The sequence below is a fragment of the Callorhinchus milii genome, unplaced genomic scaffold (assembly GCF_018977255.1).
Source record: "Callorhinchus milii isolate IMCB2004 unplaced genomic scaffold, IMCB_Cmil_1.0 Scaffold10, whole genome shotgun sequence".
In the NCBI taxonomy this organism is placed as follows: Eukaryota; Metazoa; Chordata; class Chondrichthyes; order Chimaeriformes; family Callorhinchidae; genus Callorhinchus; species Callorhinchus milii.
Genome location: NW_024704751.1, coordinates 20,827,281 through 20,853,026, shown reverse-complemented (window position 1 = coordinate 20,853,026; position 25,746 = coordinate 20,827,281). Strand labels below are relative to the sequence as shown.

Sequence of the window (25,746 nt, the reverse complement as noted above, 5' to 3'; positions counted from 1 at the left end):
CTTCATGGATGGGGGGTGGGAGCTGAAGGCGTTGGGAGGGGACAGATGTTTGAAAGCCTGATCAAAGAGGTGGGTTTTGAGATGGACCTTGAACTAGGCCCATGCCCAGGCAGCAGTGTGGACCACTTGCAGATGTCCTCCTGATGTGAAAGGTGCAGAATTGTACAGAATCATTTTCCTCCATTTTAACCCTGTCAAAACCTTCAACACTTCAACTGGGTCACCTCCCGGGAACAACGGCAGGCATTATTATTAATAATGACTCCTTTCACCTTTTCTCCTAACCTTGAATTCCCGATGCCCAGAATTTCAAGTTGCTGTCAGCTCGGCACATATTTTGAGGTGAAGACGGGTTTCACAACCCTTGTTCTGACACTAACCTTATACCTGAACATGAGTTAAATAATAATAATCTTTGCATTTGAATGGCAGCACCTTTCACGTCAAGTGTAGTGACCGTCTGTTTTTGAAGGTGATCACAGCAGTCAATTTGTCCACAGGAACGTCCTGCAAACAGTTCTGAAGTGAATGATGAATTTTATCTGGGGAACATTGGATCTTTAACATCTAGCTGAACAGGGTACAGATAGGACCTCAGTTTATCGTCTCACCAAAGCACGGAGCTTCTGATAATGCAGCAAACTCGCCAGTGCTGCATTGGAACGTCAGCCTGGACTGTGAGGTCAAGTCCAATGTGCAACTTCAACCCGCAACCTTCTGACTCAGAGATGCCTAACCTCAAATATTTATTCCTCAAAATATATTACTTCCAGCCAGAAAGTGAGGAAACTCGGCACTCGGGCAATGTAGAGCAGAAGACAGTGAAAACACAGAGCAAAAACATATCTTTTGCCTGTCAAGTCTTTCCTTCCAATCCCCACGGAGAAAAACAACAACAAATTGCATTTGTATAGCACCTTTTCTGTTGAGAGGACATCGCAAGGTGCTGGACAGTCGAGGGTTTGCACTAGAGCTTGGGTTTGGATTCGGGAGGGGTGGGGGCCAAGGGTGGTGGGGGTAAGAAAGATGACTGAAGGCGCGGAAAAAGTGGAAGGTCTTGAGATGGACCTTGAAGTAGGTGAAGGGAGGGCGAGAAGGATGGAGTTGCAGAATGTGGGGGCAGAAAGGCTGAAACTCCAACCACCAATGGTGGGGCGGGCAGGGCAGAGGGAAGAAGCAGGCCAGTGCCTGCCATTGTGAGGGAATCTATTGAGGGCAGGTTGGTAGAAGGTGGCAGAAGCAGTTGATACACAAAGCCTGAGAGGTGTCAATGGATGGCAATGATGCCCAGGTCCTAGCCATTGCATGGTAAGCTGAGGTCCTGTGTCTTAAAAGAACAGGAATCGAAGAATCTGCCTGATTTTAGATAAATATTAAAAACCCCTTCAAATGAAGCACTGGCTGATACTGATTCTCTCTCTGTGACTGAACCCAGCGTTGAACATTACCTGAAAAGCTGCCTAGCATCGTTGCCGTAATGTCTCCGCCGTCAAACACCTCCAGCGAGTCCCAGTTGTGTTCTGTGGCAAAGCTGATGACCTGAATCTGGCACCAAAATCAAACAACAAACAATGGTTTAAAACCGAGCGGAGGCTTCAGTGAAACTGATGCAATTTGTGGAAAAAATAATAAGCAGGATACATCCCTCTGGGGAGAGAGTACACATTCCATTTGATTCCATTCCTCTGGAATGCCCATGTGTAGGTGGGATGCACGTAATTCTCAGCTTTGGTTTGGATACTCTTAAGCATGATGAGGAGCTTCCGCATGTGACAGACACCCGGCTGATCCCAAAAAAACAGATTGGTGAGAATCGCCCCCCAAAAAAATCCTTGTATTTAACTCAGCTTCATACAAAGACAATTGAAAAGGGGATGGAGGAGTGGAAACTAGTGTGGAGTATGAACTGGTCAAGCCAAATGGCTCTGTGTAACTCTGTGCTGATACTGCAGATCACAGTAAATGCCTCCCTCCAATACAGGTTGAGGTCACACTTCGACCTAGAGTATGATTTATTGTGTTTTGGGGCCAAAATTGAAGCCACACATCCTTTCCTGGACATACCCTTTAATTGCTTCCATATTTCTGCTCCAGAGAAACGTCCCTTCTGTAATCTATTTTAGCATTGTCTTTCGCACCAATGAATCACAAGCATTTACATCCCATTAGTCTTCTTAATGGAATCCCGTTAAACAATAACACCCACTAATAAGCGATAAATGAAAAGAAATCGGTTCAATTAACCGGATGCCCACACCAACAGAGGATAATTACTAAATGGATAGCCATCCTATACGCTTGTTATCTCCCCAGGTGAGATGCCCTGTACAGTCATTGCAGGCTGACTGCCCCCTCAATATTCTGTGCTTATTAGCGAGGAGGCCTGTTTACTGTACTTTAAGTGGCTGAACAGAAGCATTTCACATTTTATAAACCTACTTTTCTACTAATTACTCCCAATTTACATATTGTACAGGACTCAATGGCCCATTTTAGCAGCTTTACAATTTACACACACACACACAAACACACACACACACACAGTGCCCCTGTTTACAGGGTAATGTTCCGAGACACTGAGCCAAAGCTGTAGGTTCAGTGGGGGAATGGGGGCAAGTCAAGTGGACTGCTCAAGAGCAGATTAAATATTAATCTAATCCTTACATTTGATACAGGGCTGCCACCTCACAAGGACGTCTCAAAACTCTTCACAGGATTTACTGTAAATTGGAGTGACTGAGGTGAATTTGTAAGCAAATAGTTGTTTGGGGGTGGAGGGTAAGGTGAGAGAGTCAGGTATTGAACATTCCTATCCTGGATGAAGCACCATGAAAATTGAAAGACATAAAAGTTGTTAAATTCAATTTTTTTCAAACTAAGATCTATTTTTACCGAATTCCGTTTTACAGCTATTCAGGAAAAACTGGACAGATTGGAGCTTTTCTCTCCAGAGATGAGACGAATGAGAGCCGAGTTGATAGTGGTTGTTGAAATTGTGCCAGCGTTTGTCGGATGGACATTAATAAACTGTTTCCGCCGGTTGGCGAGTCCAAGCTTAGAGGGGATAAATATAAGATAGCCGTGAGCATGTCTAATAGAGACTTTAGGAGGAACTTTGTCACACAGAGGGTAATGAGAACCTTAGATCCTTAGAAACATTCGGCACAGAAGAAGGCCATTTGTCCCACTGTGACTATTGTTTAAAAAGCGATCCTTTCAGTCCTATTTACCAGTCTTTTCTTCATACCATGGAATACTCACTGTCAGAAACTGTGGTTGAAGCAAAAAGCATCAGTGTATTCAAGAGCAAATATGATGCATGCACGAGGGAGAGTGATATAGAGGACTGGGGGCTGGGAGGGAGGAAGGAGGCATGTGTGTAGTATAAACACAGGCATGGACTAGTTGGACCAAATGGCCTGTTTAGGATCCGCTATTACTCTATTGTAATTCTACACAAAATTAAATCTGAGAATTTAAAGGGAAAATCAGTTGACAACCTACTTTAGGGATCCCTGGAATAACTTCCTTCCACTTATATAGTCAAATGTCCCCGAGTATCTTTGTGTTGTGTTGACTGGAAATGTTCAGGGAATAATTTATGGTAACAATAAAGATTTCACAAGCAGCGCAGAACAGCATTCGCTGAGACCTTGCACTGCTAATGCATTTCTGGCGTTAATCTCACTCTCTCTTCAAAGGGTTTATCACTGTCCTCTGGTGACCACTTCGATGATTTGTCTCATCAGAGTGACACCTGCTGAACTGAGGCTCCGGTACCCGAAAGGTGACACTGAACTTATCACATTCTCTCCGATTTACAGTGATGCCTGACAAACCTAGTGCATCTCACTGTATTGTCCCATTTACACTCCTGTTACTCCAGATCACACTGTGGGATCCTGTCACTTATTTCAATTGTAAAAGAGATGCCAAGAGGAAAGGAAATGGAAGACTCTCTACATATAAATTCAATGCGCTGCTTCATGTCCTCCACCCGATCTGTTCACCATCGACAGGTAGACTTTCAGCTCCATCTCTCTCCTTCCCCTTGTTCAAGGAACGTCTCAAAACATACCTTTTCCCTCCCCTTGATTCCCACCCCAGCTCAACTCCTGATCCAGCACTGTGAAGCCGCCTTGAGACATGAGACATGAAAGGAGCTGTGTGAATACAAATTGTAAATAAATTAAATATTACAAGAAATGTAGTTGACGGATTTCGGAAATAAAAGCTACACGTGGTCAGAAGAATGTTACAACACTCTACACATGAAAGAGAAACTGAAGCAATTCAAGGTGTTTTGGTGCTGTATCAAATATGAGGATTATTATTAATATTATTCATATCACTACTTTGATTGATGAATGGTCTGTGTTTTAAGCTGTTAAAGCTGACATTATCCTCCGCCCTACAAAAGCTGAGTGTCCTCAGTTTCCAAGTTTTTTTATCACCACAGCATTTCTCTTTCTTTCAGTGCCTCCAGACCAGCCAGTAACCAGATGGAGTATTGTTGGTTGGGACACAGGCTGCACGGTGTGCAACTGCTGAGCAGAGGATAGTGGCTCAAAAGCAAAAGTGGCTTTGTTCCACCTGAGAACATGAGCAACTGTTCTTTATGTTTAGGGAACTCTTTATGTTTAAACCTCGGATTAAAAACCCAATTACCACACGCGCTGCTTCCTCACAAGTGAAGCATTGAACCCCGGCTACTGAGCTGGTGAGTGACTGCTTGGGTCAGGGGGGATGTGCTTCAGTGATACACATCAGAGGTAAAGTGTTTTCAATCCATTAAATCCTTTCCATGTACTGAGTATCCGTTGCTGTGCAGTTTGTCATGGAATCCATTAACTGCAGAGGAACCTCCTGAACTATGAAGTGTAACCATTACACCACGTAACGTCTCTGAGAATGTCACCTGGTGCAGCAGCGAGTGATGAGGGAGGCTGAGTGTTAGGTTATTGGGGGAATGGAGAGGTCTTCTGCACTGAAAGGCGACAAGGGATGATTTTCACTAACACGGCGCACACTTAGGAGTTGTCAGAAAGCTGCTTTACATTTCCTCGTTCACAAGGGCCTGTGGACCTGTTCAGTGACTGATCTGTTAACCTGTCTGAAACCCATTGCCAACAATGAAGGATTTAATAATAAATAATAATAATCTTTGCATTTGATATAGCTCTTTATCACATCTCAAAGCACTTCACAGACTATTCTGTAAAGTGAATTGACTGTATTTGTGAGTGAAGTACAGCAGCCAATTGTGCACAGCAGAGTCCTACAAACAGTCGTGGATTAAGTAACCAATTTTTGGTTTTATTTATTTGTTGAAGGGATTATTACAACACAACAACAACAATAACAACCCCTGGAAAAGAGTCCACTATACTCTTCCTCACTTCCCTCATCTCTCTCTCTACCCCTCCATCATCTCTAACCTCCCCTTCTTGTCCTCTCTCCATTCAAACCAATAGAACATTACAGTAAACCTCTTATAAGTCATATCATATCAATTTGTATTAGCTGATTGTGGTTGGCTGCTAAGAGTCTGGGTGAAACTCACTAGATGGTATTACATGAGTAAATTCAAACACACTCTATAAAGATGCCCTGAGCGCATTCTCCCCAAATCTGCATGGAATGTGCAATACGATAGGAACCGAGGGTTGTGCCTCACATACGAGTTGGCTGACCTGGGAGTGAGTCTCCAGTGAACATTGGCCAATGTTGCGGGTGGAAATCTGAGTTAAGCTGATATTCCAGGCAGCATAATGAGATGATACCAGCTCCTCTGTTGGGATAAGTACTCCAATCCCAATTCCCTGCTCTTTCCTTGAACTCCTTTATATTTCCCTCTTCAAATGTTTATGCAGTTACTGTCTATATATTACTATAGTCTGCAGGCGGACTTCACTAATCCACTGGAAAGTGTGATGTTTTCACACAGATTTGATGTGATAATCAACACATGAATTTGTCTTAAAGGCTCTAATGTTCACATCTATTTATAATAAATAATAATAATAATCCGTGCATTTGATATAGCACCTTATCATGTCTTCGAGACGTCTCAAAGCGCTTCACAGGATATACTGTAAAGTGGATTGACTGTATATTTGTGGGCAAAATGCAGTAGTCAATTGTGCACAGCAGTGTCCACAAACAGTCATGGACTGAAGTGACCATTTTATTATTGTGTTTTTTTCTTGAGGGATTATTACAGGCGTGTGATGTAAGGAAACTTGCCCAAGGTTTCAACCTGCTAGGAATCGAACCCAGGTCTCTCGCTTGTGAGGCAAGTGCTCTAACCACTGAGCTACATATATACAGTCAATTCACTTTACAGTGTATTCTGTGAAGCGTTTTGGGACGTCCTCCCGACGTGAAAAGCGCTATATCAAATGCAAGGATTATTATTATTATTACAGGACTCCACACCATGAATGTTGTTTGTGCATCAAACAGTTAAGTGAAGACCCAGGCGGAGAGATTGTGTTTTGAACAGGGAGCTTAACGCTGCTCCATTTTGCTCTCACACTGAGAATGGGATAGCGTGAATGGAAGTGATGCCAGTGCAAATTAATTAAGCTGTTACTGTGAGGTGCAGGTGGCGAAAGCTAACACTGTTCACAAATGTTCAGTGGAAGAAATAATTGCATTAATTGGAGTGTGATATGATCGTGTTGTCTCCACACAGCACGGAAATGTCCTAGCGAGATCTCGGCTATTGTACTCCCAACCACAGTACAGTTGGTGCCAGCGAGTGGCTTAATTTTTTTTTGGTGGGGGAGGAGGAATTTAGGGCAAAGAAAAGAATGTTGATGCATTTTTCTCTTGTTTTTGATTGTTTTGTTCTGCTATCAGCAAGTCTTTGCTTTCACAGCATCACTAATAACAACTTGCTTTTCAGATAGCAATCTTCATGTAGAATAACATCATAGAGCACTCCAGCAAAAGTTGGATCTTTTTCTCTCTCATAAACTGTTTTAAACCCTTCTCTATATTATCTGGGGACAAATAGAGGGGTTTATTATACATTTTAAGTTGCAAAGTTCTTTTTTGCTTTTCATCAACATTATTTTTAGTTGCAGACCCTTAAGGCTCATCTTGATGACACTGATTCCATTCAACACCTTCCACTGTAGCATGTTGGGTCCCAGATATAAAAATTATTTTGAATGCTATTCCATTCCAAAGACATTTGTCTTTCTTTGGACTATGGAGTCCTGTAGCTCAGTGGTTAGAGCACTCGCTTTGCAAGTGAGAGACTTGAGTTCAATCCCCGGCAGGTCAGGGCGAAACCTTGGGCAAGTTTCCTTACTCCACACAGAGCCTAATAATAATCCCTCCAAAAACAAAAATAATAAATTGGTCATTTTCAATCTACGACTGTTTGTGGGACATTGCTGTGCGCAATTGGCTGCTGCGTTTCGCCACAAATATACAGTCAATTCACTTTACAGTGTGTTCTGTGAAGTAATTTGGGACGTCCTCCCGACGTAAAAAGCGCTATATTAAATGCAAGGATTATTATTATTATTATTAAAGTCACAACTCCTGCCTTGCTCTCTATTGTCACTCTGCTAAAACAATAATGTTTCTCCATTGTTACAACCTACTCACTACTCCTGTGGGATTTCTATTATTTTCTATCTTATTTGTGGATTGTAACATCACCTAAATGTCCAGAAAGCCATTCAGCCTGGCTCAGCCGGTAGTGGGTGCCCCACATCGGTACTTTGAGCTCACGTAGTCGAGGCTGACCCACCAGTGCAGTGCTGGGTGAATGCCGCATTGTCAGCGACTCTGTCTTTTGGATGAGATTTTAAGGTGAGGTCTCCTCTGCCTCCTCTGACGTATTAAAGAAGTGCTTCTCCTGGCGTCCTGGCCGACAATCCTCCAAATAATACTTCATGGCTATTTGTGGAATATTGTTTGATGCAAATTCTCTACCACATTCAACATACAAACATACAGATTCACTACACTTTACAGTAAATCCTGCAAAGTGCTTTGTTTTATCTTCCTGATCTGAAAGGCGCTATTTCAAATGTAAGAATCCTTCTTATTATTGTTTACTCTGTTTGACGCAGTAATGGATTGGTTGTTGTTGTTCTGGAAAGGTATTTATTATTAATATAATGCAAGTGTGTGAAGGAGTGATGGTATGGAGGAGCAACCAAAGCAAAACAACAGAGGGATTTTCTAAAGTTGAACTAATGTTGTCACCAATTCAGACGAACTCTGACCGAAAGCTCTCCCCAGAAACAACACCCATTGAAAAAGATTTTTTCCCTCACTATTCACTGTTGAGCAAACCTTTTTCTGGCTGGTTTAGTTGACCAGGAGTGACAGCCCCAATCTGGACATGTACGTCTCCTGCTCAACATGCTTTATGAATAATTTATACAATGAAATCAAATTAAAAGTTAAACCCTGTAATAGACATGCATCTCAGCCTGCAGTTCCTGATCTTGTCTAACCATATCAATTAAACTCGTTAAGCGAGGACTTTGAAACGATTATTCCAGCAGTGTTCTCCTCTAATGAAACAAAAGTTAAATAAATACTGCATGATAGTTCACCCTTTACAAGCTCGGTGAAGGATGCTAATTGAAGTCCTGTGCCTAAATCATTAAAACATCTAATACATATTTAGTGTAATGTCGTGCAATGTCTGAGAACACACAAAAAAAACATAGTCTTCATAGTCTTCATTCCACCCTCAACTCTCGTGGAGTCCTATAGCTCAGTGGTTAGAGCACTCGCTTTGCAAGTGAGAGACCTGAGTTCAATTCCAGGCAGAGGGCGAAACCTCGGGCAAGTTTCCTTACTCCACACAGAGCCTAATAATAATCCCTCCAAAGCCAAAAACAATAATAAATTGGTCATTTTCAATCTACGACTGTTTGTGGGACATTGCTGTGCGCAATTGGCTGCCACGTTCGCCCATAAATATACAGTCAATTCACTTTACAGAATGTTCTGTGAAGCGCTTTGGGATGTCCTCCCGACGTGAAAAGCGCTATATCAAATGCAAGGATTATTATTATTATTATAACAGTCTGTGCCAACATCAAGCTTCAGAGTGTGACTCCAACCTCCCTCACCCACTGCAACTGAGATTTCTAGTTAAGGTGTTGGTGTATCTTTCTCTGGGCATTTTGTTACTGGTGATAATTATCAATTTTCTTCTCACATCCCCCAATGCCCCTCCCATGTGTGTTAGATGACTATCACACCCAATAAAACAATCAATGGGGGATGCTTCAAGAAAGAAACCACAAGGTAATGATTTGCTTGGAACGAGGCTGTGCATTTCTGAATGAATGTTTGTTGGTGTCACACGTACAATCTCTACAGTGAGAAATACCTGGATCCCAGCCCCTTCGGGCACTGTGATTTTCCAGAGACAATTCAGGCTGTTCTGGTAAGGCTCGGGGAAACCAGGAGAGAGAATCGTGCCCTTTCGTTCAGTCAGATTTCCTCCACAAGGCACTGAAAGTGAGACAAGAAGAAGATTGGATCAACTAAGCAGAATAAGATATATATAGATCTCATCAGAGAAGGATTAATGCTATTAATTCTCGGTTGTAATTCGCCATAAATCCAACCAAAGTCTGTTTTGCTTCAAGCTGTTTTTCCACTCTCAGAATCTGAATCCCAATAATTCCTCAATAAAAGAGATCATATCACTTACATTAACTCTTGAAATTCACCAGCAAAGATTTTTTTTATGCAGTGCGATCTGAGCATTAATATCTGGTGCAGTGTGGGTTGAGTTTGCTTGTGTTGCTTTACATGGAGTTGGGCTTTGTTGAGATTGAGTAGGGTTAAACTGAAATGGATTGGTTTATATTGAGTTGGTTTGAGCTCATCTGAGGTGGGTCGGGTTAGATTGAGTTGGGCTGTGTTGGGTTGTACCTCAAACTAAATTATGTACATTGTGTTATTGCCAATTGTTCTGTCCTAACCGCTGTCCTGGCACTAACATTGAAACCTGCCAATTTTTAATCTTATGTCCCAGTAGATTTGTTGGTGTAATGGGTATGCTGGGGGAGGGGAAAGGTCAGCACCACAATTTAAGCTAAAATATGTTCAATCCCCCTTCCTTCGGTCCGAGTCTCAGTCAAAGTGTTGTCACTTTAGGGGTTAAACCTAATCTCTGGAATAAAGTCAGTGCGGTAGTCACAATGGTTTATGTACAAGTGTAAATCCTGGGCGCGATGCCAGGAACACTCACTCATGTTTGCAGGCTGTGGGTCAGCAGCTTTGCCTGGTGCAGAGTCAGCACCGAATAAAAGTAATGACTATTTTATGTTTCCTCATGTTGTACTGTAAATATTTAAAGAGTGCCAACCTCAATGCTTCTCCTAAAGTACCGGCCAGTCACACAGGATTATCGTTAGCACTGACGTCTTCTCATTTATTAACGCTTCGATTTTTGGATAACGTTTTGTGTGAACGTTTTGTTTGACACTTCTGGCATAAAAAGGATAAAGTAAGCTGAGAAGAAAGTTGGCTCAGAAACTCAAACACAAGCGCAGAGGACAATTGCGCAATATGAGCAGAGATGAAATTGTGCCGTGGGATCTTAACGTCCACCTTAACTGTTATGTATCATCCGAGGGTGGGGAGGAGAGAAAGGGTGACATTACACAGAATGACGAGGTGTGCAGGATTGTGTGGTGTGTTTGGGAAGAGGCACAGGAATGGGCAGGAGAGATTTGGTGTTGCAACTGAACAGTTACAATCAGAAATTTATTTTTATGATGGATCAGATAATTACCTGTGACTCTCATGGTGCTGTACACACGGACCTGCCCTTTCTAAGACACTGGATCAAATAGTCGAAATGCAGGTATTTCTCAAAAGGAATCTGGAGGATTGTTGGGGAGGACACCGGGAGAAACTCCCTTCACTTAACCATTATTAGGACACCACAATAATAATAATCCTTACTTTTAATACAGTGCCTTTCACATCTCAAAGCACTTCACAGGATTTATTGTATTTTGATTATACAATTTTTTAAGGCAAATACTACACATAATTTGCACACAGCCAGGAACCAATTTTTTATCTGGTTTTAGGAGTAATAGCCTTGTCTTTTCAAATAGTGCCATGAGGGGAATCTTTTCCACCTGAACAGGCACAGAACAGGGAGCTTAAGTTAACATCTCATCTGAAGGATGGTACCTCCAACAAAGCATTGCTCCCCCAGCATTGCACTGCATCAACAGCCTAGACTACACGAGTTGAAAGTCCTAAACTCTACTCGGTGAATATTAATTTTAATTTGAAATGGTTCAGGTTTTACACAGCTAGAATGGGATGAAGCAAATATAAATGGTTGTTAGTCAATTGGCAGATCACTTTTCCAGAGATAATAGTCCATCAAAAAAAATGTCAAAAAAAATTTGGTCACTCAACTGTTTGTGGGACACTGCTGTGCGCAATTGGCTGCCATGTTTTGCCCACAAAATATAGTCAATTCACTTTACAGTATATTCTGTGAAGCGCTTTGAGACGTCTCGAAGATGTTATATGGAGCTGTATCAAATGCAAGGATTATTATTATTATTAACAAACCAGGCTTATATCACAATACTGCACTAAGCATCGTCTGGAACATGACTGGAATAGGAAATCTCATTCCTACCGATCTGGTATTAACACTGTGGTTGTGTGATTGCCATAACACCCTGTGCTGTGCTTCTCTTCGGATCTTCCAGGCTGAGCAGTTCCTAATCCAGCCTGAATGGCATTGTCTTGCTTCCTCCTCGCCTTTTATGCAGACAGCGAGTTGTGTTGATTGAGAATAGTCGTGAAATGTTTTCATTGCCTCTCGCTGTAAAATTGCTGTTTCTTTTCTTTATATATTATATATATCTATACAGGTTGTAACTTTTGTATTGGGATTAGTATTTCTCAGCAGTTAAGCACCGAATCCCTTTTTCTAAATTCGCTGCTGACGATTACATTGCCACTGAAGTCAGCACAAGCTGCCATGGTGTCCGATGACTGACACTGATTAGTTTTAAACAGGCTCCTCTCTGATTTCTGGCACCACCTGATAAATCACAGGGAACAATTACTCTGAGAATCTCCTGGCCTCTGGTTACAAAGAACGCCAGAGGGGAAAATAAACACTGCCCAGTAACTTCAAAATCTGCGTGTTCAGCTTTAGTTAACTTGATTGATTGATTGATTAATCAATCGGGCAAGGCCTCAGAACTCCACCGTGCAGGAGTCCGGAGTAGAGAGAAGTTGATTTGTATGCCAGTTCCCATGTGCTTCCCACATATTAGGTAGCAAAATGGCAAGATTGTCCTTCTCCCCCTCCGGGTTTGTGCTGCTCTTGTGTATAACTGTGCAAAAATGCATTCCCGAGACTGGAACATGACAGCTGCTCCAGCTCTTGCCTGCGGCTAGAAGGACAGAGAAGCATTGTGTTTGGAGAGAAGGAAGGCCTCTTGGAACATTGAGGATGTGAAAATTGGAATCTGCCAACATTACATCGTTATGTTAACCCACAAAGCCCTAATAGGTAACTATCCAGTGTCCTGAACATCTTTCCAACCTGAACGGGGCTATACAAGTGTAATTTGTTGTTGATGTTGTTGGTCATAGCTGGACAAGCAGCGGACAAGCTCAATATCAAGCAACATAGTTTTCCAGCAGTTACTCCAACACGCACTCTGTGGTCCCCAAGCCTTGGCTCTCTCCAACCTGTCCTTATTACTTTCGGGATTAGATGAATATTTCCTCTGGGGGAAGAGAGTGCGTGTTGTATTCCAGACATGGGGAAATTTCCAATGGGTTAACTATTCTAATCGCTGCACCTCCTCACATATCTGCAGGACTCACATGGCAAAGGCGATAAAATATATATTGAGGAAATGTGGAGCTGAGTGTTGAGTGGGTTTGTGCATGGAATTCCAAGTCTGGTTTGGATTCTTTTAAACACAGGTGATCGGGTTTCTGCGTGTGCTGACCAATGATAAGTAAGCGTCAGCGCTGAGCTGTAAGAAGTCCTCTCACCTAAGCAGGTCGGGGCAGAGTCGTTCCACTGTGCCAAGGCATCCGGCACGGCAAGACACTCAATGTTCCTGGAGCCTTGAAGGGCGTAACCAGGGCTGCACTCAAACCGCACAATGGATCCAACGGCAAAGTCGTTGCCGAGTCTTCTCCCGAACCGCGGTTCCGGGATTGAGCTGCACTGGGTGGAACTTGTCCGTGGAACAGCTGTGGAGCAGGAAAGACAATCACTGGCATTTGATCCCAGACTACATGCAGTGGAGTCTTGAGATTACAGAGATCAGTCTGAAAGTTGTTTATGGGCAGGACATTTATACCAAATAAAGGCAGCCCTGTTACGAGAGTCTGTGAGGTGAGTGTTTTTAACACAAAACAAAAGTTAGATATAAAAACATCCAGAAACAAACCTACTGCTTTATACACTGTAGAACCCTGATATAACCCTGTGGTTATCAGAGTCAAATTCCGGCCCACTTGATAATGGGTTACAACTGAGAGCATCGCATAGTCACCCTGCGCAGGAACTTCCTATGTATAGCTCAGTGTGCAGGAAGTGATGTCGGTGGATTTCTGATAACCCAGAAGACAGTCACTTTAGGGTGTATGTTCATAGGATGCCCATATCATAAACAGACCCGTGTTAGGGAAGGGGAAGTGCCTTGTAACAGGGTTCTGCTGTTACACTCACTGTAGCTCCTCTTCTATATGCAGGACAAAGGCAGAAAAGTTTGTGTGATGAATAAATCATATGGAAATGTGGAGCTGAGTGTTGTCAACGGTCCAAGCTGAATATTGTCATTGTACCTAGGTTAAAAGGCAGGCCAGCCTGGCTGGATTGCATTCCTCTCTCTGTCTCTGAAGGTTATAAACTCAACTCCTGCTCAATGTCAGTGCAGAGCACAAAGTTCTCAGCTCAGCAACAAGCTGCCATGAACTCAGTCTGGCGTCTGGCTCTGAACTTTAGCCCAATGTTGACAGCCTGAGGGATTGTACAGGAGCTGGTCACTACTCTATAGGAGAGATGAATCATCCCTGGATATATTGGGGAGAAGATGGGGAAAAAACATTGTTTTTTAAAAAAAAGTTTAAAAGCACATAAGAATATAATTTATCACCCCAAAAATACACAGTCAAAGCCACTTTGCAGTATATCCTGTGAGGCACTTTGAGACGTCCTGACGACCTGATAAGTGCTATATCAAATGTAAGTATTATTTATTTTACTTCATAGGACAAGTCAATGGGCGAGATTTAAACCCTTGTGTTAATATATCTTTAGAAAGGGGAGGATTGCAGTGTATGTGCGATAATTATTACTGGTGACGAATTTCTCTCCCAGAATGAACCAGGAAGCAAAACACGATGAGAGGCAGGCTCAGATCTGAGGTGAATGACGGGCAGTGAGGAATAGTATCAAAGAGGAAATCATGTTAAAATCAATGGGAAGTACACAAATAAGATATTTACATTTGAAGGCTTGGGTGGTTTTCGGGCTGCGTGTCTACATTCCAGCACAGCAATAGGAGTAAGCTGAGGAAAAGGGAGTTATCAGACAGTACGGACTACAGGAATGTCTCGCCTGACACCTGCCCCCAAAAGGTGGAAGAAGGGATTCACTTTTATGCTGTAGACTCCTACATTCAGCTGAACATAACTCAGCCTCAGAACATCATGGAAACGTTCGGACTGACCTTCAAGACTAAGGAAGAGTCTGGAATGCTTTTTATCACTCGGGAAAGACCGGAAGGACTTCTTTACCTAGCACTATTTGGTGACAACATCTTTGCAATTTATGCTGCTGAAGATGACCCTGGCCAGCTGATATACCTGTACACTGTAAACGAAAGCCTCTCTGATGCACAGTGGCACACCATATTGCTGAATTTCACAGGAAAATTTGCCATCTTGCAGGCGCTTTGCAAGTGAGAGACCTGAGTTAAATTCCAGGCAGAGGGCAAAACCCTGGGCAAGTTTCCTTACTCCACACAGAGCCTAATAATACCTCCAAAACAAAACAATAAATTGGTCATTTTCAATCCACGACTGTTTGTGGGACATTGCTGTGCGCAATTGGCTGCCGCGTTCGCCCACAAATATAGTCAATTCACTTTACAGTGTGTTCTGTGAAGCGCTTTGGGACGTCCTCCCGACGTGAAAAGCGCTATATCAAATGCAAGGATTATTATTATTATAGAGGGCATTTGCTTTTAGTTTGTACAGTGATGATGTCCCACAAAGTTATGGAGTGAGTGACCAATTTTATCTGGGGGATTGTTGGCCAGGACACCCAGAAAAACTCTTGAATAGCATCACAGGATCTTTAACATCCACCTGAACAGGCAGACGGGACCTCGGTTTAATGTCTCACCTGATGGACAGACCCTTGAAAAGCAAAAATTTCACTTAAAAAAGCCGTGGACTGTCCAAGTGTTGGTTGCGTCGCTGGGGTAAACACAAACACAAACCTTGATAAATAAAATGAAACCCTTTGGCTGTAGCTTCACTCTTGGCGCTGAATTTAATGAGAACTTGACTGGAGGTCGCCAAGGGCAACGATTCACCTGCAAAAGGGGAGAGAATGGACAAAATTGAGCAACAAGAATCCTGATTTGACAAACTCAAACCCAGGACACTGTCTTTAGTGTGAAGATTGGGGCTGATCACCTTCAATCTTATCGTATACAGGGGCTGTAATTTTCCGCAGTTCTTGCCAAAGAAACCGACAAAAGAAGCCCTCCAGGGTCTTGTTCCTATCTACCTTTGCGATCTCCTAAGCCCCTACCATCCCGCTTGCTCCCTCTGCTCAGTGGGCTCCGGCCTGCTTCACGTCCACCGCCTCGCTTGCCCCACTATTGTCAGGTGGGCCTTCTACCACTGTGCCCCCACCCTCTGGAACTCCATCCCGCAGTCCCTCCACCTCGCCCTCCTCTCTTGCCACCTTCAAGACCCATCTCAAGATCCTGCTCTTTGACTGTGCTTTTGATCTCCCTGTTTCCCCCCCTTGCCCTCCACCCTCCCTGACCCCGAGCTCAGGTCCGTAACTCTGTCTGTCCAGCGCCTTGGGACATGCTCCTGACGTGAAAGGCGCTTTACAAATGTAATTTTATTGTTGTTATCTTCCAAATGAAAACTAAATTGTGTAATTTTCCAAAATTCTGTATATTGTATGGCATCTGAAGAGTGGATGGTTTTACAGACTAAGTGTCAGTGGAGTTTTGGACCCAGTCTGGCAACATTTTGGATCACACAGAATTCTGAAACATGGGCTCAATGTCAGGAATGAATAAACGCAATGCTCGGACATGCTGGCACTTGTGGTTCCCCATCAGCTAACCTACTTAACATGGACAATGCCTCCGAGATTTATAACATTACTTTGAGGGTCTTTGAGATGATTCAATGCAAAAAAAAAGCTTTATAAAAAGCAAATGCAAAGAATGATTGATTGATTATCTGATTTGTCAATAGATAAATGGTTGGATTGATGGATGGAAGGATTGATTGAAGCTCTTTGAATGTAATAAAGTTCTATATAAAAAGTGATTGCAAAGATTGATTTGTCAATTGATTTGATGGGTGATTGGTGGATTGATGAATTAATTGATGGATGGATGGATGAATGGATGGAGGGATGGAGGGATTGATTGACAAACTCACTGAGAGCCTGACTAACTAACAAACTCATTGATTACTGACTCAAAACACTCCACTGTACATACACAGATACAAACCTGCATCTCTCCCATTGCACTGATGTGAATGTTAGTTCACTGTAACAGGATACAGACTAGCCTCATCTGTCACTAAAATCCACTGCTCCCAGCTATTTGCAGTGAGGCATTGCTTCAGGGTGTTCTGCGCTATATAAAATGTTACCTGTATGGGAACCGGAAAGTGAGCTGAGGAGACGGGATTGCTGGTTTGGGCCATCGTGGACGTCTACAACATCGTTCAACGCAGTTTGGAAATATGCAAACTGTCCAAACACCACTGCAAGAGACACAAGATAACATAGTCTGGTATCTTGAAGTCATTAACCATAACATCAACAAGCAAAGTTTTTGTTTTATTCCCGCTGTCGATTCCAGGTCTCACAACAGCCACTTAGCCAATAAAGTGAAGAGGTGGTTTTGTCTCACTGGCTGATGCTAGCTTTGAGCTGGCACAAGGTGAGGCACAGGGAGCGACATTCCTTGTTGTGATGCTCCTTCCCTTTGTGTGATGAAATCTGGCCTCAGCTGGGAGCCTGCCCGCCCAAGCTGGGAGGTTATGGAGGGGTAATCCATGACCAAACATTCCACAGTGAGCAGAAAGGTGAGAGTGCTATTGTTTATCATAGAAATTTACTAAAAGATCTGAAGGAAAGCACGCGAGAATAAGTCCTGACATGTCGCTGCTACAGCTTATATACCTGCCTGGGGGAAGAGCTTGTACAGGAATAGGGAGAGAGGGAGAGGGAGGAAGGTGGAAGGACCTCGAGATGGAGTTCCACAGAGAGGGGGCCGAATGGCTGAAAGCTAACTCGCCGACAGTCAGGTGGGTTGGATAGGGACACGACGGGGGTGCAACGTGAAGCCTGGTAAATAATGGATTAGCCACAGAACATTGGGAATACTTGTTGGCGCAGGGCTTCTTCATAAAGCCAAGGAACAGGAACTGTGGCAGAAATGCTGGTTCAGATGCAGTCATGACATTAATTCTATAATTCTATAGCGGGGGAATGGGATTGATTTGGACAGCTCTTTTCAAAGACAAGACACAGATGCATTGGCCGAGTGGCCTCCTTCTGTGCTGTATAATTCTATGAGACAAAGTCATGGACAGCTCATACCGTAATCCTTCGATACAATGATGGAGTACAAGCAGGTCTGCCCACCGGTGTAGTTCTGAGGATAATTTGGAGACAGAACAACGCCTTCTGACCCGACGTACTGACCCCCACATGGTGCTGAGGAAAAACAAATACAGGTTTCAGAAATAAAATAATAAAATTAAATCAACACTTTTGTCACATCCAGTCAGTCCTGTCTTTGGTTTAAAGCACATTAGGAACTGGCCAAGCAAGGAATCACAGTCGGGAACAGACATCCAATCATTTATAATATTAATAATCCTTGCATTTGATTTAGCGCCTTATCATGTCTTCGAGACATCTCAAACTGCTTCACTGAATATACTGTAAAGTGAATTGGCTGTATATTTTGTGGGCGAAATGCCAATTGCGCACAGCAGTGTCCCACAAACAGTCGTGGATTGAGTGACCAATTTTTTCAAAAGGGATTATTACCCTTGGAAAAATTGATCCGCCATCGACTAACAACTGGGTTCCTTCTTATTACCAGGTAAACACGGGCGGGTGGAGCAAGGAAACTTGACCAACGTTTCACCCTGCCCGGGAATCAAACCCAGGTCCTCTTGCTTGTGAGGCGAGTGCTCTAACCACTAAGCTACGGGACTCCACATAATAATCCTCGCATTTGATACAGTGCCTTATCATATCGTCAAGACATCTCAAAGCAAAAGCACTTCACATGCTTTTACAGTAAAGTGTTTGACTACAAATGCCCAGCAGGCAAATGCGGCAGACTATTTGCATAGAGCAATGTGCTACAAACAGCCATGGAGCGGATGACTGATTTTATCTGGAAGATTGTTGGCCAGGACACCAGAAGGAACTCCTTTCTTTGTTTCGAATATGTCATAAGGTCTTTAAATTCCACCTGAACAGGCACAGACGGGAAATGGGTTTATCATTCCATCCAAAGGATGGCATCTCTAACAATGCAGTGTTTTACTCAGCACTGCACGAGAGATCAGTCTATGCTCTGAGTTCGATGTCCTTGAACCCGTAACCTTTTGAATCAGAGATGAGAATGCTACCAACTGAGCCAGGTTGACAACGGGTTTTTTTTAAAACAAAGTTTCACTCCCCGTCTTACCCCTGCTCTTACATGTCGAAGAATGCATTGCAGGAGGAATATAATAATCAAAGGAGTCAGCCTTTCATGTTAATTTTTATTCCAGCCAGCTTAAATGCATTCTGAAACGAAATCTCATTAAATGTGCCTTTTTTGACCGAATTATAAAATGATCACGTGCTAGGAAGCAATTAGGTTGATTAATAAATAAATGCAGTTAATTGCATCTTAAACACTAGACTCAGATGAGTCAGATAAAATTGTGTTAATACATGGACTTCGATACACAAAACAAAGCCCCTTCAGAAATGCCAGGTTAATTACTGCGAAATCGCAATATTAAAAAATTCCTGTAAAATAACATGATTTTCATTGTCCTTTGCTAATAGGAATTTGAAGTCTCTGTTTCACCCATGGTTTTCTTTCAGACTCCTGTCCGCAAACTAGAGTTCCTTGGTTAAATGCTTTAACCCTTTCAGAGGCACAAATATTTAGGGTAAGTTAAGATGGGAGACAGATTGAGGTTAAGAATGATTTCTGTTTGAACAGAGAGTAGGGGGAGTATTAACTGAGAGGAGGAGGGGGAGTAGTAGCTGAGAGGAGAGAGAATATTAGCTGAGAGTAGGGGGAGTATTAGCTGAGAGAAGGGGGAGGGCAGAGCATGCAAAGATAGAGAGATGCTAGAACATGAAACTTTTGATGGGTTCAGAGACTCACCGGTACAAGATGGCAGAAACTTGTTCCAGATAGGCTTCCCATCTCTCCCCATGATACAGGTTAGGGTGGAATAGCCCACAATCTCGTAACCATTGTCGCAGTAGAATGTGACTGTGGATCCGAGCTTCAGGTCGGTGCCCACCCTCGTGCCATTCTTCACAGTCCCCGGGTCAAAGCAGGATTCTCGGGGATTCTCTTTAATTACAAACAACAAATGCAGTGAAACAATCATCAGGTGTTGGGCAATCAGGAAGCCCTTTCAGCTTACACTAATTTAAGATCTACCTGGTTGACCATGCTTATAGACATCTATCTCCCCATTCCACCTTGATCTGTAAGGTAAATAGGGAGAAGCTATTTCCACTGGTCAGAGTCAGTGACTATAGGACACAGATATAAGAAGATATATGTAAGAAGAGAGAAAGGAGATCTTCGGATAATTTTTTTTCATAGAAGAGATGTTGAATGCCTGAGAAGTAAGATGGTTGCGGCAGAGTCCATTGTAGATTTCAAGATGGAAGTAGACAGGAATATGAGAGATTAGAGGCTTGAGGGATCTGGGGGTAGGGCAGGGCAGTGGGATTGACCAGACAGCTTGCTCTGAGAGTTAGGACACAGTCGATGGGCTGAATGACCTCCTTCTGCACTGTAAATTTCTATGATTCTATGACACTGGTGCTACAAAACCACCAAGTATTAAAATTTCATTTCACCAACACAAACCCCTTTCATTTTTACAACGAGACCCAAGATGATGTGATTAACAGAGCTTTTTGGCAGTCTGTTGGTTGCTGCATGACTTAATGCCTTCCTTTGTTAATTTACAGTATGAAATGCTACTAGCTTCACAAAATATTTCACAAGTGAAATATAGGCGAAACTGATAAAGTCTAACAGAAACAAAATATCACTCAGGTTGTAAGATATTACCTTACTGCTTCTGCTACACTGGAATCTTTAGTAAAGTTATACGTCTCTACACTTGCTTTATTCTTCCAAAGGTGAAGCAACACACAAGCCAACAGCACAATTTTACCCTTAATATCGACCGAGTGGTGGAATCTGGACTCTAGATATATTCTGTTTTGTTAGCTTTTTTGAGCACCCAGGATTTGAAGCTGTTTTCTTTAATAAAAAAGAAACAGAGAAAAACAGCTTTGAGGCTGTGTTTATGATTCTGCTGAATTCCAGACATAAGGTGTGGAGCAAAAGAAAGGAACGGAAAGGTGGGGAATAGGATCAGGAGTGAATCAAAAAAATAACACAGCAGATTTGATGGGCCAAATGGCCTCCTTGCAATGTTATTTCAACATAATTACAATCCAAGGGCAAGAATGAGCTGAAGGCAACCTCACGCTACAGCAATGCTGAAAATGCTGACACCCAGAGAAACAGCTAAACACATGGGCTCATCTCTCTGATTTGAAAGGTGCTTTGGATGACTGTCATATTGGTTGCCACTCACCAATGGCCATCTAGCTTGCTGCCCAGGACTGTCTAATGGTGATGGCTGATGTACCTGTGTATTCAAGCTCAAAGCCAGTCAGGCTGACTGAGGCGTCGCTCCGGAAAGCCAGGAACAGGTTATTGCTTGTGCTCTCGATTCTCTCTGGTAACTGTGAGCCTTGAAAGCTGCCAATCAGAGAGCTCAGCGAGTTGGCCCCATCGTAGATGTGGAGAAAGTCGTAGCCGGGCTCCACGTTGAAACTGAAAGCATAAACAATCAACGCAATTCATTATCCAACAGAGACCCCATCCCAACGGTGGCTACAGTAACAACAATGTGTATTGTATTTATACAGCCCCCTTTCACACAGGATCAGGTCTCTGAGGGCTGTAACCTTCAAAGCCCTCCATGGCCTTGCTCCTCTATCCCTCTGTGACCTCCATCCCCCCTACTAACTTGCCTCTCCCTCTGCTCAGTGGGCTCCCTCCTGCTTCATGTCCCCATCCTTGCTTGCCCCACCGTTGGCAGGTGTGCTTTCAGCCTCACTGCCTCCACCCTCTGGAACTCCATCCCACAGTACCGCCACCTCTCAGCCTCCCTGGCCTCCTTCAAGACCCGTCTCAAGACCTTTCTCTTCGACTGTGCCTTTGGTCACCCTGCTACCCCTTCCCTCCCCACCCTCCACCCCTCCTGATCCCAACCACCAGCTCGGGTGCGGATCCCTGACTGTCTAGCGCCTTGAGACGTCCTCCTGACGTGGGCTCCCTAACCCTAACCATCTTTCCTTCGTCATCCACCTGAGTGGGACCGCACTCGCCTGGTTCGAGTTGTACCTCACAAACCGCCAGCAGTACATCTGCACAAACGGCTTCTCCTCCCGTTCTCACCCGATCACCTGTGGGTACCCCAAGGATCCATCCTTGGCCCCCTCCTCCTTCTGATCTACATGCTCCCTCTTGGGGATGTCATCCGCTGACATGGGGTACATTTCCACATGTATGTAGATGACACCCAACTCTATTTTTCCACCTCACTCAGCTGCCTGTCAGACCTCAGGGGCTGGATGAGCGCAAACTTCCTTCAGCAGAACTTTGACAAGACGGAAGCCATACTCTTTGGCTCTTGTCAACGTCTAAAATCTCACGGCTCTCACCTCCTCCACCTACCCGACCTCCCCCTAAAACTCTCCGAACCCGTATGCAACCTAGGCTTCAGGTTCGACCCCCAATTATCCTTCTTCCCCCACATCCAGTCCCTCAACAGCACCGCCTTCTACAATCTCTGACGCATCGCCCGTCTCCACCAATACCTCTCCCCAAAAGCCGCTGAAACCCTGGTCCATGCCTTTGTCACTTCTCGGCTGGACTACGCAAAATGCCCTCCTCGCCGGCCTCCCCTCCACTACCATCCATAAAATCCAAATCATTCAAAACTCTGCCGCCCGCATTCTCACCCGCAAGAAACTCCGCTTCCCGATCCCCCCAGTCCTGGCCCTCCCCCCCACCCCCACCCCCAAACCCCACTCCCCGATCCCCCCAGTCCTGGCCAGACTGCACTGGTTGCCTGTCCCAGAGAGGATCGACTTCAAGATCCTCAGCCTTGTATTCAAGGCCCTGCACTCCTCTGCACCCCCCGACCTCTCTGACCTCCTCTCTCTTCAAAACAGTTCCCGTTGCCTTCGTTCCTCCGGGTCTGGCCTCCTCCTCGTCCCCCGAGTCCTCCGCTCCACCCTCGGCGGCCGTGCCTTCAGCCACTATGCCCCGAGTCTGGAACTGCCTTCCTCACTCCCTTCGTCTCGATCCCTCCCTTCCCATTTTCAGGTCTCTGCTGAAGACCTTTCTTTTCGACCGCACCTTTGGTCACCTTCCCCCCCCTCCCCTGGCCCCTCCCCCTGGCTCCTCCCCATCCCTCCTCCCCCTCCCCCTGGCTCGGTCCCAGGATCCGTTACTGTAAAGCGCTCTGAGATGCCATCCGGCGTGGAGGGCACTGTATAAATCCAAGTTGTTGTTGTTGAAAGGCGCCGTGTAAATATAATTTGTTGTTTGTTCTTGTAAAGGGTCTGCAATTGCACAACCATTTGTCTCAGAGGTGAGAGTGATACTGACTGAGCAAGACTGATCCCCTTTGCTGAGTTGGCTCTGACCTCTTACATGTCCCTCAAAGAGCATCACAGCAAATACCTTTTAAGTGTAGTGACTATATTTGGAGACAAATGAAGCGGCCAATTTGCGCACAGCAATGTTCCACAAACAGCCATGGAGTGAATAATCCATTTTCTATTTGGGGGATTGTTGGCCAGGACACTGGGAGAGAGAAGCTCCCTTCTCTTTGAATAGTGTTCCTGGTAACTTTAATGTTCAACTGAAGCAGCACGGACATGATTTTGGTTCAACGTCTCATGCTAAGGACGATTCCTCCAACAATGCAGCACAACCCCAACACTGCATTGATGTGCCAACCAAGACAGTGGGGCTTGAACCCACTACCCTTTGTCTCAGAGGTGAGAGTGCTGCTGAGTGAGCAAGGCTGACAGTTGACCTTACCCACCCCCTTCTCCTTCAAGATGAGTCTCAAAACCCTCCTCTTCAACTATGCCTTTGGTCACCTTCCTTCCCGCCTGCTCGTCACCTTCCCCAAACCCGAACCCCAGCTTGGGTCCGAAACACTGATTGTCCAGGGCCTTGGGATGTCCTCCCCACGGGAAAGGCGCTTTACAAATGTAATTGTGTTGTTGTTGTTCTCTAAGCTGGCTCCAACCTCCTGCATGAACCTCGTCCCTTCCACTATTGGCAACCGTGCTTTCGGCCACTACATCCCGAAACTATCTGCCTCAATCCCTCAGCTTTGCCCATTCCCTGCCTATCTGCAGATCACCCCTGAAGATGTTCCTCTCTCTGATGATCTTCCTCTATAGTCGCCTTGCCTCAGTGTCAAGCTCCGCCAATGTGAAGCACTCTGAGATGCTACCCCACGTGAAGGGCGCTATGTAAATATACAAGTTGTCGCTGTTGACTGAAGATGGCTCTGACATGCATTCTAGAGTGTGATTTTTGTGAGTTAAGCACAAGGACCATGAAGTGAATAGAATCCCCATCGTGAGGTGTAACTTACCTGTGGAATGTGAGAGCGATGACATAGTCAGGAGCTACCGTCAGTCTCCAGTCACACTCCTTACCATGGGGGTAGGGCTCTGGGTAATATGGGGATAAAATGATGCCTGTGGGACCCGTCAGGTTCCCTCCACAAGGAGCTGGAAAAGCAGCAAGAAAATCACACCTCAGATTATTGGCCTTAAAACACTAAACAGCTTTAAATCATCACTGGCAAATGTGAATCTCCGGTCCGGGTTAGTGACAGCCAGGGGGCGGGGCAGGGACAGCCAGGGGGCGGGGCAGGGACAGCCAGGGGGCGGGGCAGGGACAGCCAGGGGGCGGGGCAGGGACAGCCAGGGGGCGGGGCAGGGACAGCCAGGGGGCGGGGCAGGGACAGCCAGGGGGCGGGGCAGGGACAGCCAGGGGGCGGGGCGGGGACAGCCAGGGGGCGGGGCGGGGACAGCCAGGGGGCGGGGCAGGGACAGCCAGGGGGCGGGGCAGGGACAGCAGGGGCGGGGCGGGACAGCCAGGGGGCGGGGCGGGACAGCCAGGGGGCGGGGCGGGGACAGCCAGGGGGCGGGGCGGGACAGCCAGGGGGCGGGGCGGTGACAGGTAGGGGGCGGGGCGGTGACAGTAGGGGGCGGGGCGGTGACAGGTAGGGGCGGGGCGGTGACAGGTAGGGGGCGGGGCGGTGACAGGTAGGGGGCGGGGCGGTGACAGGTAGGGGGCGGGGCGGTGACAGGTAGGGGGCGGGGCGGTGACAGGTAGGGGGCGGGGCGGTGACAGGTAGGGGGCGGTGACAGGTAGGGGGCGGTGACAGGTAGGGGCGGGGCGGTGACAGGTAGGGGCGGGCGGTGACAGGTAGGGGGCGGGGCGGTGACAGGTAGGGGGCGGGGCGGTGACAGGTAGGGGGCGGGGCGGTGACAGGTAGGGGGCGGGGCGGTGACAGGTAGGGGGCGGGGCGGTGACAGGTAGGGGGCGGGGCGGTGACAGGTAGGGGGCGGGGCGGTGACAGGTAGGGGCGGGGCGGTGACAGGTAGGGGGCGGGGCGGTGACAGGTAGGGGGCGGGGCGGTGACAGGTAGGGGGCGGGGCGGTGACAGGTAGGGGGCGGGGCGGTGACAGGTAGGGGGCGGGGCGGTGACAGGTAGGGGGCGGGGCGGTGACAGGTAGGGGGCGGGGCGGTGACAGGTAGGGGGCGGGGCGGTGACAGGTAGGGGGCGGGGCGGTGACAGGTAGGGGGGCGGGGCGGTGACAGGTAGGGGGCGGGGCGGTGACAGGTAGGGGGCGGGGCGGTGACAGGTAGGAGTGGGAAAAGGAAAGGCACTGAGCAGAGGCACTCCAATAAACAACAGTTTAGAAAACTAATTCATTCAGAAAAAACACTCAAATAAAGTACCTCAGAGATAAAGTTATTAAAACAAAAAATGGAACCGCGAACATCATTAGATTAAATATATCTGTAAATATGCTTTGATGTGAGGCCCCAGTTTTGGATTCCAATTCTTTCCTCTGGAGTCAGTCCTCTCTTC

General features: G+C 45.6%; 1 protein-coding gene across 1 annotated transcript in view; it reads right to left on the bottom strand.

Moving 5' to 3' along the window:
• Positions 1-25,746, bottom strand: part of csmd2 (CUB and Sushi multiple domains 2) — a 696,667-nt gene that overhangs the window by 57,610 nt on the left and 613,311 nt on the right. The window contains exons 28-36 of the mRNA XM_042338904.1: positions 24,235-24,373; positions 21,196-21,383; positions 19,677-19,871; positions 17,873-17,989; positions 16,918-17,031; positions 15,507-15,602; positions 13,045-13,248; positions 9,374-9,498; positions 1,449-1,545 (exon numbers count right to left, since the gene is read on the bottom strand). Of these exons, the coding sequence (XP_042194838.1) occupies positions 1,449-1,545; positions 9,374-9,498; positions 13,045-13,248; positions 15,507-15,602; positions 16,918-17,031; positions 17,873-17,989; positions 19,677-19,871; positions 21,196-21,383; positions 24,235-24,373 (1,275 nt within the window). The remainder of the gene's footprint in view (positions 1-1,448; positions 1,546-9,373; positions 9,499-13,044; positions 13,249-15,506; positions 15,603-16,917; positions 17,032-17,872; positions 17,990-19,676; positions 19,872-21,195; positions 21,384-24,234; positions 24,374-25,746) is intronic.